Source organism: Balaenoptera musculus, chromosome 7, assembly GCF_009873245.2.
Source record: "Balaenoptera musculus isolate JJ_BM4_2016_0621 chromosome 7, mBalMus1.pri.v3, whole genome shotgun sequence".
NCBI classification, from domain to species: Eukaryota; Metazoa; Chordata; class Mammalia; order Artiodactyla; family Balaenopteridae; genus Balaenoptera; species Balaenoptera musculus.
In genome coordinates, this window is record NC_045791.1 from 105,013,277 (window position 1) to 105,032,342 (window position 19,066).

Here is a 19,066-nt window from a genome sequence, read left to right on the forward strand (position 1 = left end):
TTTAATAATGATTTTCACATCCATTTTCTTACATTTATGCATCTTACATCAACGTAATATTCTTGAAAGCACCAAGAGTATTTGCCTGCGTGTTGGCAGTAGAGAAACTGTGGCAGAGTAAGCAAATTCTCCAGGTGGCAAGCAGATCGGCTGAGATGCCATGGTTCTTCCTCTGGCCCTACACTTGCACATGACACTGTGACTTAAGTTAACTTTTATTACAGGGTCGTATATATTAGGGGCCAAATGTAGAAACTGGCCTGTGTTTTATGAAGGTTATCAATTACCAATGAATTTAGCTATGAAGTATTTTTAATAAAAAACAGCTTCAACTTGCTTTAAATTTTTTAAAACTTGAATAATATTTCAGTGACTCTCTTACTAACTTGTTTTTGAACAAGTTAATAAATCAAGCTTTAACTTATGATGGAGAATACATTCGCTGGTTTGTATATTTGCAAGTGAATGTCTTACCTATGTACTCGTTGTGCAGAGTAAAGAAGTACTTTTGTGAGCGTTGACTAAGGTTAGCCATGGACCTTTTGTTTTTCATTGAAGTGGCATGTGGGCATTTGTTTTGTTTCTTAAGGTTTCATATCTCATCCTGGCAGGGAAGTGGTGTACGACCAATACCTCTGTGAAACTGTGACCCATATGCCCATTGCCAGCTGGTGCCTCCAAAGCTTGGTTCCCTAGGAAAGAGATGAAATACTACCCCGCTGCCCAGAGCACTTGGCCACTCACTGTGACCACACAGCCCAATGCTTTTGTCCACAAAGAGCAGTCATTTTCCTAAAATAATCATATAATGTACACACTATTTGATCACTAAGATGCTGGTATTGTAGTAAGCTAAACTCGAAGCCAAGGCAGCAGCATAAATCTTACCTGGCTGTCCCAGACCTGACCTCAGGTAGGGCCTCACATAGCATTACCTTTATGGAACCCCGAGTGAAATTTCAGGATGGCGTGTTCACACGCGCTCGACAGAGCTGCCAGCTCAGGTGAAGCAGCAGGAGAAGAAGGTAGCAGCCCTTGCGTGGAAAATGAGTCAGGACTAGAGGCTGGACGACCATGAACCTGGTGTTCCAGGCAGGACAAGACAGGGGGGTCCGAACGGTGCCGCGGCCCCCCTCCCCCCTCTGTCTGCCCCGTTGAGCTCAATCTCCGCCGGGCACTGAGGACCCTCGGGCCTCAGAAGACCCGGTCAGCCTAGCCTGTGCCTCCTCAGAGACCAGCTTCTCTGAGGGGTCCCAGGTGGCTGAGTCAGAAAGATCTGGGCAGAAGGGGACTGGCCCAAGGTTAAAGTCCAGACTCCTGCCTCCAGGCCAGGCTCTCACTGTGGACCTGTCGCTTCTCTCCAGCTCAGATTCCACATCAGACAAAGCAGGTGTAATCAAAGGAACCCACACGGAGTCACTGTGAGGATTCAGGTGAAGTGCTGTGGAAGGGTAAGGTGGCTTCCTCCATGGTTCTGTGGTCACAGACCATCAGTTAAGTGCTCAAATGTAGGCTGGAGGAAGCAGTGTCTCCGCAGCAGCCCCTGCCGCGGATACGACAGCACGGAGGGTTAGGAAAGGCTCCGGATTGGACCGGAACATGCCTCTCAGTCTGCTGGTTCTGGTCTGCGTCGGGGGCCACCTAGAATAAGTTGAATCCCCTTTTCCTAAGAAAGCCCATCCTGGGGTGACAGTGTCTCGTGGTGGCAGATGGCACTGACTGGGTGGTGAAGAAAGCCTGGGAGACAGGCCTGCGCCCTGGAACAGCCCTACCCAGAGGCAGTCCTCACGGGAATTTGGGCCTTCGCCTCCCTTGGAAACTGACTCAGATAAACCAGATTCACAAAAGACTGGGGCATCCAAAATGGCTGGAAGTTCGTTTGAAAACAAGGACAGGTACTTACATTTGCTTTCTCTTCCTGTTGGCGAGTTTAGAGGAAGCAAATCACACGTGGTTGAGTGGGTGAGGAATCAGGAGAAGGATTGGTTAGATAATCTCAGGGACCCTTGTCACCCAGGCGTGCAGGCCTGGGGCACCCCCTCCGCCCTGAGACTGGACGGGCACTGGACGGGCATCTCCTCCAGGGCCCCTCCTTCCTGCCGTCTCACCTCACAGCAGGCCAGCTCCCTTCACACGGACACATTCTCTCCTTAGTTTCTACCTCAGTCAGATGACGGTCTGGTCTGTTTTGTACTGATCTTTATAATTTAACCTGCAAAGGACAGTGTAATCTCTGAAGTCCTAGCAGGGAGTGGGAAAGAGTACCGCAGCTTCCCCGGTACCATGTACGTCATTCAACTGGCATTTGATTAGACACAGACTCGGGACAGCTCATATATACTATTATTTTGTTTTTAACTCCTCTCTTTTTGTGTATTTGAAAACTTTTTATTTTGAGATAATTATAGATTGACATAACAATAGAGAAAAATCTTGTGTACCCTTTACCCAATTCCATCCACTGGTAGCATCTTGCAAAGCTACAGCATGACAACAACCAAGGTATTAACACTGATGCATTCAAGAACCAGAAGATTTCCAATACCACAGGGTCCCTTTACAGCCACAACTCCCATTTCCTCCTTAAAATCTGGCAACCAGGGGCTTCCCTGGTGGCGCAGTGGTTGAGAATCTGCCTGCTAATGCAGGGGACACGGGTTCGCGCCCTGGTCTGGGAAGATCCCACATGCCGCGGAGCGGCTAGGCCCGTGAGCCACAACTACTGAGCCTGCGCGTCTGGAGCCTGTGCTCCGCAACAAAAAGAGGCCGCAATAGTGAGAGGCCCGCGCACCGCGATGAGGAGTGGCCCCCGCTTGCCGCAACTACAGGAAGCCCTAGCACAGAAACGAAGACCCAACATAGTAATCAATCAATAAATAAATCTTAAAAAAAAAAAAAAAAAATCTGGCAACCACTAATCTGTTCTCCATTTCCATAGTTTTGTCGTTTCCAGAACGTTGTATAAGTGGAATGATACAGTATGTAACCACTGAGGACTGGCTTTTCTCACACAGCGTATTTCACTGGAGATTCATCCAGGCCCCTGTGTGTCAGTAGTTCATGGTGTGGGGCTTCCCTGGTGGCGCAGTGGTTAAGAATCCGCCTGCCAATTCAGGGGACACGGGTTCGAGCCCTGGTCCAGGAAGATCCCACATGCCGCGGGGCAACTAAGCCCATGCGCCACACCTACTGAGCCTGCGCTCAGAGCCCGCAAGCCACAACTACTGAGCCCGCGTGCCACAACTACTGAAGCCTGCGCACCTAGAGCCCGTGCTCCGCAACAAGAGAAGCCACCGCAACGAGAAGGCCGCACACCGCAGCGAAGAGTAGCCCCCGCTCGCCGCAACTAAAGAAAGCCTGCGCGCAGCAACGAAGACCTAATGCAGCTAAAAATAAATAAATTAAATAAATTAATTTTTAAAAAAATAGTTCATGGTGTGGCTGGACCACAGTTTGTTTAACATTCTCCTGTGGAAGGACATCTGTTGTTCCCAGTTTTTGGTTATTACAAATAAAGCTGCTATGAACATTCACGTACAGATTTTTGTGTGACAATAAGTTTCCATTTCTCTGGGATAAATGCCTAAGAACATAATTGTTGGGTCATATGTAGTTCCATGTTCAGCTTTTTAAGAAACTGCCAAGCTGTTTCCCAGAGTGGCTGTACCAGTTTTGTGTTCCCACTAGCAACGTATGTGTGATCTACTTTCTCTGCATCCTCACCAGCATTTGATGTTATTACTGTTATTTAACTTAGCCATTCTGATAGGTGTGGAGTGACTCACTGTGGTTTTAATTTGCATTTTCCTAATGGCTAGTGATGCTGAACATTTTAATGTGCTTATTTGTCATCCACATGTCCTCTTTAGTGAAATGTCTCTTCATGTTTTTGCCCATTTTCTAATTGGATTGTTTGGGGGTTTTACTGTTGAGTTTTGAGTATTCTTTCTATATTTTATATATTTAGATACTAGTCCTTTGTCAGATATGTGGTTTCCAAATATTTTCTGCCAGTCTATAGCTTTTCTTTTTGTCCTCTTAACAGGGTCTTGGACTTGAGGATATGGGGAGGGGGAGGGGTAAGATGTGACAGGGTGAGAGAGTGACATGGACATATATACACTACCAAATGTAAAATAGATAGCTAGTGGGAAGCAGCCGCATAGCACAGGGAGATCAGCTCGGTGCTTTGCGACCACCTAGAGGGGTGGGATGGGGGGGTGGGAGGGAGGGAGATGCAAGAGGGAAGAGATATGGGAACATATGTATATGTATACCTGATTCACTTTGTTATAAAGCAGAAACTAACACACCATTGTAAAGCAATTATACTCCAGTAAGGATGTTTAAAAAAAAAAAATTTTTTAAATTTTCAATAAAAATCCAATTTATCAAATTTTCCTTTTTATGGATTGTACTCTTGGTATCAAGTATAAGAACGCTTTGCCTTGCCATGGGTCCTGAAGATTTTCTCCTATTTTTTTCTAACAATTTGATAGCTTTACATTTAAGTCCATGGTCCATTCTGAGTTAATTTTTATATAAGGTGTGAGAATTAAAGTAAGGTTCTTTTTTTTTTTCCTATGCATGTCCAGTTGCTCCAGCACCACTTGTTTTTTGTTTGTTTGTTTGTTTGTTTCAATAACAATGGCTGGCATTTATTAGTCATTTACAATGTATCTGGCACTTTTCTAATGTACAGTTTTCAGAAGTGTCCTATGAGTTAGATTCTATTATTACCATGATTTTACAGGTAAGGAAACTGAAAGGTAGATAGAATAAACTGTACAAAGTCCAATGGCAGATGATCATCAGAGCCCATGTTTCTAGCCTATGTGCTCTACTATCTCCCATATAGAATATTTTACCTTCTCTAGTATTAAGATATTTTATGATAATTTTAGATTTTAAAAGTTTCCCCAATGATAATTTACTTTCTCACACCGAGAGATCTGTTCCAGTTTGCAGCAATCTAGTCAATAATTCAAAATTTTCATTATTGAATCTTGGGGCAGCACCACTTGTTGAAAAGACTGTCCTTCCTCTGTTGAACTACTTTTTGCACCTTTGTCAAAAATCGGTTGGGCGTATTTGTGTAAGTCTGTTTTGAGGTTCTCTGTTTTGTCCAGTTGATCTATATCTCTCTCCCTCTGCCAATACCACATAGTCTTGATTCTGGTAGCTATATAATGTCAACTGGAAAAAAAGTGCACAACCTAAAGGTTGAGAGTTTTATGTTTTATTTGGGGGCTTTACTGAGGACTATAGCCTGGGAGACAGCTCTGAGGGACTGTTCCAAAGAGGTAAGGGAGGCACTGGATATAATAGGAGCTTTTGCTGGGGAGGAGAATGTAGTCGAACATCAAAAGATTACTACTAATCACAAAGAAAACAAAAAAATGGACATCTCAAGTTAATGACTTTAGTGCTTTTCAGTGTATGGGAAGATGCAAGAGCCTGGGCTCATTGAAATTACCGTTTTGATATTCATCTTAACTATCTAGGGCCAGTACCCTGTGTTTTTCCATCCTGAATTCCCCTCAGGGTGCACCAGCAGGGGTGGCTGCAGGGGCTGATGGCTTTATGGCCACAGCATGATTTGTTTGCTGAAATGGCAGACGACATCCTTTGCCTACAATAATAAGTCTTGAAATCAGGTAGACTGATTCCTCCCACTTCATTCTTCTTTTTCAAAATTGTCTTAGCTATTCTAGTTCCTTTGCCCCTTCCGTATAAATTTTAGAGTAGTCTTGTACCCATCTACAGAAAAATCTTGCTGGGATTTTTATAGAAATTACATTAAACTTGTATATCAACTTGGGGAGAATTGACATTTTAACTAAGTTGGGTTTCTAATTCATGAACAAGTTAATGTCTTTCCATTTATTTAGACCTCCTTTGATTTCTTTCTTTAGTGTTTTGTAGTTCTCAGCATACAAGTCCTATACATGTTTTGTTAGATTTACACCTAAATATTTCTTATTTTATTGTGTGTGTGTGTGTGTATAAGCAATTGTAAATTATATTGTATTTTTAATCAGAGTCTTAATTTAAGACTAGTATGTAGAAATTGATTTTTGTATGTTTATCTTATATCCTGTGACCTTGCTGAACTCACTTATTAGTTCTTCGAGTTTTGGGAGGTCAATTCCTTGGGATTTTCTACATAGACAATCATGTCATCTGCAAATAAAGACAATTCTATTTCTTCCTTTCTGATCTGTACGCTTCCTATTTCCTTTTTTGCCTTCTTGCTCTGTCTAGAACTTATAACACTAAGAATGGTGAGAGTAGAAATCCTTCCCTTGTTCCCAGTCTTAGGGGGAAGGCATCCAGTCTTTCACCATTAAGTATAATGTTAAATACAGGTTTTCTATAGATGTTCTTTATCAAGTACCCCCCATTCCTATCCTTTTGAGTTTTTGGTCATGAACGGATATTGAATTTTGTCATGCTTTTTCTTCATCCATTAATATAATCATGTGATTTTTTTTTCTTCATAAGCCTGTTAATCTTGTGGATTACAATGATTAAATTTTAAATACTGAACCAGACTTGCATCACTAGAACAAGCCCCACTTGGTCATTGTATATAATTTTTTTAGCATATTGATCTATTGGTCTATTCTATTTGCCTATATTTTGTTAAGGATTTTTTTTCATTTTCCTTTAACTTGGTTGTTAAGGATTTTTGCATCTTTATTTATGACGAATATTTGTCTGTATTCTTTTTATAAAAGTACTATCATTGCCTGGTTTCGGTACCAGGGTAATACCAGCTTCATAAAATGAATTAGGAATTATTTCTTCCTCTTCCGTTTTTGGAGAACATTGTGTAGAATTGGTGTTAACTTTTTAAAAAGTTTGGTAGAATTCTCCAGTGAAACCATGTGGGCCTGGAGACTTCTTTGGGGGAATTTTTAAATTAGGAATTCAATTTTCTTAATAATTATAGGATTATTCAAGTCATCTGAGAGGCTTTGTGTTTTTTATCTAAGTTGTCAAATTTATGTACAGTTGCTCATAGTAATCCCTATTATCCTTTTTTTTTTTCATTTTTTAAAAATCTTTTATCTATATAAGTGTGAACTCTGCCTGTGTGGATTTCTACCTGATAATCCATTAATATCAACATTTATTTTCATGCTCACATTGTCCCCATTTGGCCAGTGGAAACCCCACCAAGTTAGCTCTCATGCATTATATAATTTAATTGTGCATTATTTGTTACGAAAAAATTGAACTAATATATCTTTTCAAACAGTGAAAAAGAACAAAAAGTGACAAGGGCCTAAGAGAAGACAGTGGCAAGTAGAAAAGAAATTTAGAAGTATATAGGTGGCAAAATTGTGATGATTAACTTGGTATGGGCCTATTATCCTTTTGATGTCTGCAGGTCTGTAGTGATATCTCCTGTTTCATTCCTGATATCAGTAATTTGTGTCTTCTTTTTCTTTGTCAGTCTTGCTACAGGTTTGACAATTTCATTAATCTTTTCAAAGAATCAGCTTTTAGTTTTACCAATTTTCTCTGTTGTTTCTCCGTTTTCCTTTTCATCAATATCTGCTCTTCTCTTTATTATTGCCTTCCTTTTGTTTGCTTTGGGTTTACTTTTCTATGTTCTTGAGACTTCCTGTTTTTTTAATTTGTTTCAAGAATGTTTGTGATTGCTCACTGAAGCCTTTTCATGATGGTTGCTTTAAAATTTTTTCAGACAATTCTAGCATCTCTGTATCTTGATGTTGGCATCTCTTGATTGTCTCTTAATTCAGTTTGAGAGCACGCTGGTTCCTGGTATGATGAATGAGTTTTTATTTAAACCCAGATATTTTGGATACTATGTTATGAAACTTTTGTCTTATATTAAACCTTCTCTTTTACCTGGCTTCTTCTGACACTGCTCTGGCAGAGGAGCAGGGGCTCCTCCTCATTACTGTTAGGTGTGAGTAGAAGTCCAGGTTCTGCGGTTGGCCTCTGTTGACACCCCAGGGAGCGGGGGAGGAGACTCCTTGTTACTGCAGGACAGGGGTGGGAGTTCTCCATCCCTGCTAGGCCGCCACTAACACCTCCCCAACTGGAAGAGGTGGTAAGAATGCCTTGTGACTGCCCCCCCACGTGGCCTCCCCAACACCACAGGAACATGGTGAAACGTGGCAATGGTGAACGTCTTGAGTCTCCACCAGGCCTCCTCTGACACCGTCCCTGGTTGGGGGGGAGGGACATCTCATTACTGCAGAGTGGGGGTGGAAGTCCAGGCTCTCCACCTGGTCTCTACTCTCCCCTCGGGGTAGGGGGGCTTCATTACCACCCAGCAGGTGGTAATGAAACTCCCCCTCCCTACTTGTCCCTCTCTGATATCACCCCAGTGGGGGTCACTGGGGTGCCTCATCACAGCCTGGTAAGGGCAGCAGTCTCAGCGCCCTGATGCCCTTTCTGGTGTGGTTGTGGGTGGGATGACGGTGTTTTCTCCGGTGTTTGGTTAGTGTCTAAAAGTTCCATCGTGCTGGGCTCCCCGTTTCGTGGTTCTTTGGCTAGACGGAGTAGGCTTTGGGGGACTTCTTTTGTCTTCACCATGCTCGTTTCTGGGTTGGTGGCTTCTTCAGCGCCGAGTCTGGAATCTCTAAGGCAAAAAGTAAACCCAGGGGACTCACCACCTTTTATTCCTTGTGCTTCAGGATACCCAGCCAGTCTGCCCCCTCCTCTCCGTCTCTCAGGGTCTCATATTTATTTTGTACATAATGTCCAGTGTTTTTGGTTGTACTTAGGGGGAAGAACAGGGAAAAATATGTCCACTCCATCTTCCCAGAAGCAAAACAGTTCTTCTCTTTTTTGCTGAGTCTTCTTATTGACTGTAAACTGCGTAAGAAGAACAAGCCTATAATATACAGTTTTGTATCCTCTGTAAGGCCTGTGCACATGGAGGTGCTTAGTAGTTATTTGTAGACTGGCTGATTTGGCTGTTTACGTGGCACCTTGACCTCACAGAAAAAAAACATTCTGAGAACTGTACCTAGGAGAGACCATTCAACAGCATGTTGTTGAACCTCTTCCCACCTGTGGCTGCAGAAGTGTTCATTAGGTGCCCAGCTTCCTAAAGAGGTGGGTTGGCATTTTCCCTTTCATCTTCACGGAGGTTGTGAGCGGAGGGCAGACGGCCCTGGAGAACCTTTGAAATGCAAACCCACGAGCCGCTGCTGTTGGGCTAAGGTCTTCCCATTTCATGAGGTGCCCACTTGGGGAGCCGCCCTCTGGGAACTTGCAGCGAGGGAGGGGTCCAGAGCACTCACCCCGTGTCTCCTTTGAAACAGGAGGACCATGACACTATGGAAGCTGATCTGGACAAAGATGAACTGATCCAGCCCCAGCTTGGAGAGCTCTCAGGCGAGAAGCTTCTGACCACGGAGTACTTGGGAGTAAGTACCGTGCGAAGCGGGTGGGGACCCCGAAATAGAAAGGAGAGATGGACCATTGATGGACTTAGCATTTGCAGTAACACATAAGGGTTTGGTTTGGTCTGTTATGACACTGTGTTTATGAGAAGGTATGTGTTAGTCAGCTCGCTTCCAGGGGCCCTGAAGTGCACAGCGGCCCTAGTTACTATCCTAAACAGACCCGCTGGTGAACAGAAGGCGGTTAGAGTATACCTAAAAGGCACACTCCAGAGCCTTCGTAACATCTGAGGGTAAGCCCGTCCTTCGTAGTAATCATCTACCCGTCCCGCGTCTTGGTTTTCCTGTGCCTTATCCGTGAGAAGGGAAGACTGCTGCCGGTTTGTCAGTCGTCAGCACACAGGTGATGGCTGAAGCCCTCCGAGCAGGTGAGGTCGCCCACTGAGGGAGGCGGAGGGTGGAGAGGGAGGGAGGGCGGGGCCGAGGGCAGGGGGTGAGCCATCAAGTCAGGCGCAGGAGAAGGAAGACGGGCCCCTGAGAAGGACAGAAAGTGAACAGTCAGAGAGGCTTGCGGAGAACCAGGAGAAAGCAGTGCCACGGAAACCAGGAGGGAGGGGTGTTTCCGGATGGCCTGAGCGGTCAGGCAAAGCACCAAGAGGCCTGTGGAGTCACACGTCTGTGAGGGGCCATAATCTGAACTCCCCGACGACCCCGATGCTCCGGGAACGCCTTGCTACCACCCACCAGCTAGATAGGGAAGGGTGTGAGTTGGGGGAGCTGCCGACTGGCTGGGAGAGGACGGCGGCGTCGGGGGCCCAGGTGTCTCGTGGAACCTTGATCAGAGAACACATGGGCGAGCAGGTGGGATGCTGCCGGGTAAGGTTTCTGAAGGGAGGAGCAATTGCACAGGATGAGGCCAGTTCAGACTGAAGCCCCCTGACAGATGGCTGAGCACATAGGAGTGAAGGCCATTGGTATTAAAAGGAGCTCCTGGAATTTTGAAGCTGGTGGTTGACTGGGTCAGTTACATGGACCCTGAAATCTCGTCAGATTGGGCAGGTCGGTGTTGGAGCTGGGAGCCAGACTCTCAACAATTGAAGCAAAGACAGTGACTTGGGAAGGAAAAAGGTGGCGGGTGCAGGTGGCGTGAGCCTTTCCAGGGCAGGTGGAAGCAGAAAGCACCTGTCCATTCCCATTGCTGCCCCGTCCAGGCCCTCATCACCTCACGCTGGGCACTGGTCTCCCTGGTCACCTGGGCCTGGTCTTCCTCATTGTTCAAGGAGTTTCCAGGGGCCCCAGGCTGGAGTCAGTATATGCTGGCAGAACTTGAAGTTGGAGGACAGCCAAGGGCCCAGTCATGGGGACATTGTCGGTGAGGGTTTTGGAGTTTACTCTGCATGAGCTAGGAAGTTGTTGGAGGGCGCAGAGCAGGGGAGTACTCAGTTTGACTTACGTTTTACTATATTAACTTCTATTTTCACTCTGGCTGCTTTGTGGAGAATAGACCGTATGGGGCAAGAGTTAAAGAAGGGAAGTGACTTAGGAGGCTGGGTGACCACCAGCCCCCAGTCATGGACAAGTGCCTGAAGCCCGCCATTGTCCCCAGAAACAACTCAGGGATCAAAGGAACCTAACTGACTGCGGAGGCTCCATTACGTTAAGTCAAGTGGGGAGGTAGGTGCTTGAGAAGGGACGGAAGTGAGGCCATCTGGGTTCCAAACTGCTGATGGAAGTCTTGAGCCCTGACTAGGCCTTTGCTTCCCTTTGGAAGAACACTGGATTTGTCAGGGAAGGACTGAGCTCCATTTGACAGGACGTGCATTTTTTTTTTCAATTTATTTATTTTTTATTTTATTTATTTGTGTCTGCGTTGGGTCTTCGTTGCTGCGTGCGGGCTTTCTCTAGTTGTGGCGAGTGGGGGCGACTCTTCGTTGTGGTGCGCGGGCTTCTCATTGTGGTGGCTTCTCTTGTTGCAGAGCACGGGCTCTAGGCGTGCGGGCTTCAGTAGTTGTGGCTCGTGGGCTCTAGAGCGCAGGCTCAGTAGTTGTGGCGCCCCGGCTTAGTTGCTCCGCGGCGTGTGGGATCTTCCCAGACCAGGGCTCAAACCCGTGTCCCCTGCACTGGCAGGCAGATTCTTAACCACTGCGCCACCAGCGAAGCCCTGGACGTGCATTTTTAAAAACAAGATTCTCACGCTTCATGGGCAGGTGGTGAGGAAAACAGAAGGCAAGTTGGCGGGGCTTCTCTGGAGGGTGGTGGCAAAGCTGTCGAGAACTCAGCCCTGAGATGCTGGGACTTTCCCACAGACACCACTGCACAAGCACGCGAGGGTCAGCAAGGATGTTCAGACAGAAACCCCAGTACAGCCCCTCCGCTAAATAGCTTTTAGCACCTCTGCACAGTGAAATGCCGCGGGTGAGATCTTATGTTGATATGGTGAAGATTTTTAACAGCAACAACGAAAACAAGACACTGAACATGCTGGAACTACCACTTTAATCTTGCAGGTTGGTGAGGCACAAAGGGACAGAGCTTTCAAATCAACCAATAATCCAGCTTAATGGTGTCATTTTACCACATAGCCTGCAGTTCTAAATCTCCTTAATGCATAGGTATTGTTCTTTTACCAGAAGGAAGTATTTAGAAAAGTTCTACACATGCTTGTTTATCTCATTGGTGTCAGTTACTTTTCGGTGGCAATGTGAGTGGTAAGAATGAAGTACAGAAAGAATTCGTTATAGGGATGTGAAGACCAAGGTTATTAGTTTCCTAGGGCTGAGGTAACAAATTACCATAAACTGGATGGCTTAAAACCACAGAAATGTATTCTTTCACCGTTCTGAATGCCAGAAGTCCACAGTCAAGTTATCAGCACAACCGCACTCCCTCCGAAGGCTCTAGGGGAGAATCTTTCTTGGTCTTGCACCTTCTGGCGGCTCCAGACCCTCCTTGGCTTGTGGCTGTGGAACTCCGGACTCTGCCTCCTTCTCCAGTGACTTTCTCCTCTTCTCTTTGTGTTCTCTTGTCTCTTATGACACTCTTCACTGGATTTAGGATAATCTAGGATGATCTCTTCATGTCAAGATCCCTAATGTAACTACATCTGCAAAGACTGTTTATCCAAATCAGGCCACGTTCACAGGTTCCCGGGGTTAGTACATGGACAGATCTGTTGGGGGCCACCATTCGACCCACTAGACCAGGTCACCATAGGATCTCATGTGGAAACACTTTAAAGTTTTATTAGAAAACTTACTGTTGAGCAGTAATCACTGAGGTTATAGGTACACTCCCCATTTTGCTGTCTTTGTTCATTAGACTCCTCAGCTGCCCTCAGTCACCCAGTCTTTTTTTTTTTTTTTTAATTAATTAATTAATTTTATTTTTGGCTGCGTTGGGTCTTTGTTGCTTTGCTCGGGCTTTCTCTAGTTGCGGCGAGCAGGGGCTACTCTTCATTGCGGTGCGTGGGCTTCTCATTACGGTGGCTTCTCTTGTTGCAGAGCATGGGCTCTAGGCGGGCTAGGTGGGCTCAGAAGTTGTGGCGCACGGGCTTAGTTGCTCCGCGGCATGTGGGATCTTCCCGGACCAGGGATCGAACCCGTGTCCCCTGCATTGGCACACGGATTCTTAACCACTGCACCACCAGGGAAGCCCAGTCACCCAGTCTTGATTTGAAATTGACAGCCGGCCAGCGCTATGAGCTCACCTCACCTGCCCACCTTTGGCTCTGGTGGTTCACACGGGGGTTGTGCACTCATACCTGCTAACTGCTTGTGTCAAACAAGGGAACCTGCCAGAGATAGAAGGCGTTGCATTTCACTAGGGAATGGGCACCCCAAAAATCACAATTCACGCCTCCCATTCTGATGTACTAGGTAGATTGTAGATTTTTCAAGATCAGTGGAAAGCTGTTGACTTTTAGAAACTTGTATTCAAAAATTTTTCATTGAACCTGTGCCATTTGCCTAACACACAGCAGAATGCTGGCAAAGTTTCTCAAGCTGTGATCTTCCAGAAGTTTACAGAAGATGACACAGAGCAGATAAAACTATGCTGTTGATGAGGGATGGAGGGTCAGGGGGTTGACGGGTATCATCCTGTGATGTCAGAGCTGGCCATTGAAGGTGGGTTAAAATAGAGTCTAGGCCCCAGCCCTGACCTCCTTACCATAATCCCAGGAGCGGTTATTGTACACACCAGTGATTTAAAAACTATAATACTAGTTAGGGCGTGAGGGGGGAGGTGCAGTGAGGGCAGCCTGCCAGGGTGTCGAGGGGATGGAAGGGAGCCCTTCCCAGGATGCCTGGACCCGTGGCTCCCCGCTTGCTGGGCATTGACGGCCACCCTGCGCCCTGCAAGGCCACACTCGCTGCCTGTCCTCACCCCGCCAAGTTCAAGCAGAAGGCGCCTGCGCACTGCAGAGCCCGGGCCATGAAGAAGCTGACGACCACAGGGAGCTCAGGGAAAGCTTGAGCAGAACAAGCCGCTTTTCCTGGCCTTGCCTGAGAGCGGTGGTGGTCACATCAAATGTATCCGTTCACTCATAATTCTGGTGAAAAACAGCACCCTTTTGTGTTTCTTCTTCAGGCCGTGATCAGCAGCAGGTCAAGATTGATGACTTGCCAACTTCTTGCTTGGTTATTTCTAAATTTTTTAGAATCGTCCATATTATGCCGAACAATCACTTAGTTCTTCCTAAAAAGAGTGCCCTGACTTAAATATCTTCAATACCCTGGGTAAAGGAGTGTAGATATTTATCATAGGATCTCAGTTTTTTTGCTTTTATTTTGAAGTTTAAACTTATTGTTCAGTTACCTTTCACAACAGTCATAGGCGTGCCTTAAATCAGTTGGGCTCACGTCCTGGGCCAAGTCCTGTGCTGATTGCTTCACATATCTGATTCCATTTATTTAATCCTCCCAACAAAGGATGGGGTAAATTCTGCTCGTATTGCGTGTCATGGACGAGGAAGCTAAGGCTGAGAGGGCTGAGGAGCATTCTCAGGTGTTAGCTGAGCCTGCTTGCTCTTTACCACTAAGCTCTGCTGCCTTCCGGGAGAACTGTTGATTTTCCAGTGAATTCTGTTCCGTATTTGAAAGTTTAGAGTCTCCAACTGTGTGAAATATTCAAAATTACTATATGGTCTAATCTTTAAGCATAGACTCAGTTTGGAGGGGGAATGCCTGGTGTCAATGCTAATCACTCCCTTTCCACACTTTCTTTTCTGCCAAGTTGGTTTAGAGATCTCCTAAAGAGCTGGTTAAAGCAGGGGTCCTGGCCCAACCTCCAGACAGTCTGAGTGTGTGGACCTGGCCCCAGGAATCTGCATCTTTATTACACCCCTCAGTGGTTCTAAAGCCAGCATCTGGGCCATGGAAACATTGCCACGTGGGCAGACCTCAAGGTTAACGGGGCCTCAGCACGGGAAGTGGGTGCAGCTGGCCAGGGGGCAGGGCCAGCCCGCCGGAGACAGGGAAGAAGTTTGGACGCCTGAAGCTGACCCTGTTTTACTCGCAGTGAAAACCAAAACCAGAGAAGGAAGGGCCTCAGTTTCCAGTTTTTCCTTTTTTTTTTTTTTCAAATTAGTCTCCACTTTGGGGTTTTTTTCTAATCACTTTTCAACCAATTATTCTTGCTCTGCCTGACTCTGATGATTGAAAAGTCACTTGGAACTAACTAAAAAGTCCATATTCCTATGTGTGAAAACACAACCAAACAAGCAGGGGGAAGAATCCCCAACCCCCAAAGATTCCAAATCCTTTTCTTTTTCAGTTTGTTTCTGGGATTCTTTTTTCTGATTGCAAAAGAAATACATGCTTATTACTGAAAAGTCAAAAGTAAGCACAGCATAAACAACCACCATAATAATTCTGTCCACCCAGAGATAACCACTGTTCCCTCTATTTTCCTTTCATTTATCTCTGTATCTCATCTTTCCTTTGTCAGTTGGTATTGAGCTCATCTGCAAGTAGCAGGGAATCCAGCCTTATCAGACCCTAGGCTCGTCTCTTGCCTTCTTTCACCCAGCCCGTCAAAAGGGAAGATTCAGGTTTTGTGGGCCCTCCAGTTTACAGGGTTTTGCAGGCCTTCTTTAAAACAACGGAATACAAGGTTTAGGTATAAAAGTGAATACGTAGAATGAGACTAAGAAAAATAAATCACAGTCAAATTCAAATTTTAAGAACTGACAGATCGATAGCCAGTAAGGACCTACTGTATAACACAGGGAACTATACTCAATATCTTGTAATAACCTATAATGGAAAAGAATCTGAAAAAGAATAGATATATGTATAACTGAATCACTTTGCTGTGCACCTGAAACTAACACAACATGGTAAATCAACTATAGTTCAATTTTTTTAAAAAAAAGATAAAGGGAAAAAAGAAAGAACTGACAGGTATCACAAACAGAAAAATAATGTTTTATTGACTAGCTGCTTGCCACGTGCTTCATAGTTTTCTTTCCAGATATTTTTTGTTTTATACTCTTTATTGCCTCTACATATGTGACAACGAGTTTGTAATATTTTCTACAGAGAAAGAAAAGAAAATTAGTCCTTCCTGTAATGTATTTGATCAGCTTTGTTTCTTATTATTGATAGATTTGAAAATTTTCTTTTGGCCTCACATTTAGCTTTATGGTCATGCTGTGTACATTTTTAGGATTGTTGTTAAATTTGAGAAAACCATCCTCAAACTTCTTTCATAAAGAAACTGGAAGATTTGGGGGCATTTCAAGTTTTCTTGTGCACTGACTCTTCATAAATTCTCTGATGATGTGTGGAATTCCTAGAAGCCACTTCCACACCAGGGCAGCTAGAGATGGTTTGGCTATGCACAGAAGTGACTGGGAATCATATTTCCCACTAGACTCAAATTAAAGGTAACCTGGATTCACCGTCCTTTTAGCTAAGTTCTAAATTGACTTTGGCCATTCCAACACCATGAGGGGGAGTATGGCAAGGGAAGTGAGAGTAGAAAGAAACAGCAGTTTTAAGTGACTGCAATTGAAACATGCTACTTCTGCAAATTTTACAAAAACCATATGAGCACATTGCCAGGGCTCTTTCCGGGGTTGTGAAGCTTTGGTTTCATTAGCTCCACGGGAGCTCTGCCTGGTGCATTGGCCCTTCATTCACATGCTTGTTGCCTCTTGGTCATAAGACGATGGATGCAGCTCTTGGCACAAATCATGATAAAGTCAGGAGGAAGTCAAGCGTGCAGGCCAGCCAAATCCACCCCCTCTACAGTGCTTTTCCCAAAGCTACTTCTGGCGTCCCCCGCTTACTTCTTTTTTTTTTTTTTAATTGGAGTATAATTGCTTTACAATGGTGTGTTAGTTTCTGCTTTATAACAAAGTGAATCAGCTATACATATACGTATATCACCATATCTCCTTCCTCTTGCGTCTTCCTCCCACCCTCCCTCCCCACTTACTTCTTACTGGTCAGAACTGGGCCACATGGCCCCTAGCTGCAAGAGAGTCTGGAAAGGTGTTTTTAAGTAGACGCATTTCTGGGCCCACAAAATCAGAGGGCTCTTGGTCAAGAAAGAGGGAATGAGTATTAGGTGGCCAGCTAGCAGTGTCTCCTTCAGCTTCCAGGTTGTTTTCCATGTGTATAGATGGACATATTGTGTGCCTGTATTTTCTTACAAAACTTCATACTGCTCTATAGCATGTCATAATTGCTTTGATTCACCAATACTCAAAAACTAGTAAATGGGAAATTTTTTACCTAAATTGACATGTTGACCATCTTTTACTACAGAATAAATTACGTTCAGCTAAATCATATGCTGCATTTTTTTCTAATCGTGGTTAAACATGCTGTATTTTTTTAGTAGCAGAACCTTTTTTCAAACAGCATCTCCATCCGTAACACAGATGGAAGCTGAGTTCCTTTGATGAGTAGGGTGGTTGTCAGGAACCCTTCCTCTTCTCTCCCAACAACCCCTGAAGCATTTCCGTGGAAATAGCACGTTGTTGGTAGATATACTTTGAGAACTTTCCAGCCCAAAAAGCCTCCTTTGCAAAGTGAGGTGCCCAGAGAGGGCCCTGGAGCCCTTGTGGACCCCTCCATGGCTCCCCACATGCACAGTGGTTTGTGAGGTGAACAGGAAACAAGCCCTCTGGAAAGAGCTGCTCTGAGACACCGAGCGCCTAACACAGTCGTTCTGGGCCCTCACACCAACCCTGTTCACCTGAGACCTTTCCTCAGGCCTTCTGACGACACACCGGATGGTTCTGCCCACAGGCCTGACCCAGTTTCCTCATCCACTGGAGAGGACAAATACCACCCACCTTAGATTGTTTCTTAGGCCTGTGAAGTTTTAGGGAGATGGTGTGGCTGACAGGGTTTTCCAAAGGCTGAAACACTCTCAGATATGTGCTGTGTTCTCTCTCCTCTAGGAAGGAGTTGGGAGGGACCGTGGAACAGGGAGGAGGCAGGGGGCGTGGGGGGCTAGCAACCCACATACTCGCTGTCTCCCTCTCCAGCGCTTACGACTGAGCCTTGCTATCCTAGCCCTCTGTGGAAGGACCCGGGTGTCCGACTGGCATAATGGAGGGGGAAAGAGAAGCCCCGGGGGGTCCTAAGGTACTGTTGAATATTGGCCTGAAGGAACCTGCTCTGGTGATGGGGGCGGACATGTGAATTTGACCCTAGGTACTAGACGGGGACAGCGGGACAGAAGGGAAGTCGGGGGAGAAGCAGACAGCAGTATTAAGTGATGGCAGTTAAAATAGCCTTCTTTTGCAAATTTCACAAGAGATATTAAGAGAGGTGAAACTGCATATTCGTTCTTATTTGGGAAGCTTAATTATGTTCCATTTCCTCCAAGAGGGTAGGGGCCTCCCCCCTCCTCTCTCCTGCCTTTCTCCCCTTCACACCCCCTTCCCTCTCCCCCAACCCGCTCACCAAGCCCTCCAGCTGGTAGCTGTCCCCCGCAGCACAGGTGAGGCCTAGCGATGCTCTCCCGGAGGAAATGGGCCTTTTTTTTTCTTCTTCCTACCTCAAATACTAGATAAACCCAAATAACTTTTAAGTAAAATCAGGAAATCAAAGACGTAATTCCAATTAAAAATTTTTCTTTAACTTTTTATTTGGAAATAATTACAGATTCACGGGAAGTTGAAAAAGTAGTACAGAGAGGTCCCGTGAACCCTTCACCTGGTGTCCCCAGTGGTGGCTGTAGCATGTATTGAACCAGGAGATTGATGTTGGTACAATCCACAGACTTCATTCAGATTTCACCAATTTTACAGTGATTTCTTTTTTAAACAGTTTTTCTTAATTATTAACATAATATAACCATATTACAGAAAACTCGGAAAATAGAGAGGAAAAAAATTATTCTTGGTTCACTGTCCTATGTAGCCACTATAATCATTTTAGTGTTCATTTCCTTCCAGTCTTTTTGTGTACTTTTAGCATAATGGAAAGCATCATTTATGTACAATATTATAACCTGACAACAATGTTTTAAATAAACATTTTTCTTCATAACCTAGTCTTTATCATTGTATATGGCCATGTAATATTTCAAATGAATATGCCATATTTTACTTAATTATTCCCCTATTACTAGAGAGTTAGATTGTTCCAGTTTTACTGTGTAATGATTTTGTAACATACAGCTTTATTTAACATCTTCCATATTTTGGATTCTTTCTC

The 19,066-nt window shown here is 44.9% G+C and overlaps 1 protein-coding gene across 1 annotated transcript in view; it reads left to right on the forward strand.

The window, feature by feature from the left end:
- The window catches only part of ARMC9 (armadillo repeat containing 9), a 157,257-nt gene that overhangs the window by 115,937 nt on the left and 22,254 nt on the right, over window positions 1–19,066 (forward strand). Inside the window, exon 21 of the mRNA XM_036858302.1 lies at window positions 9,309–9,413. Within this exon, the coding sequence (XP_036714197.1) occupies window positions 9,309–9,413 (105 nt within the window). The remainder of the gene's footprint in view (window positions 1–9,308; window positions 9,414–19,066) is intronic.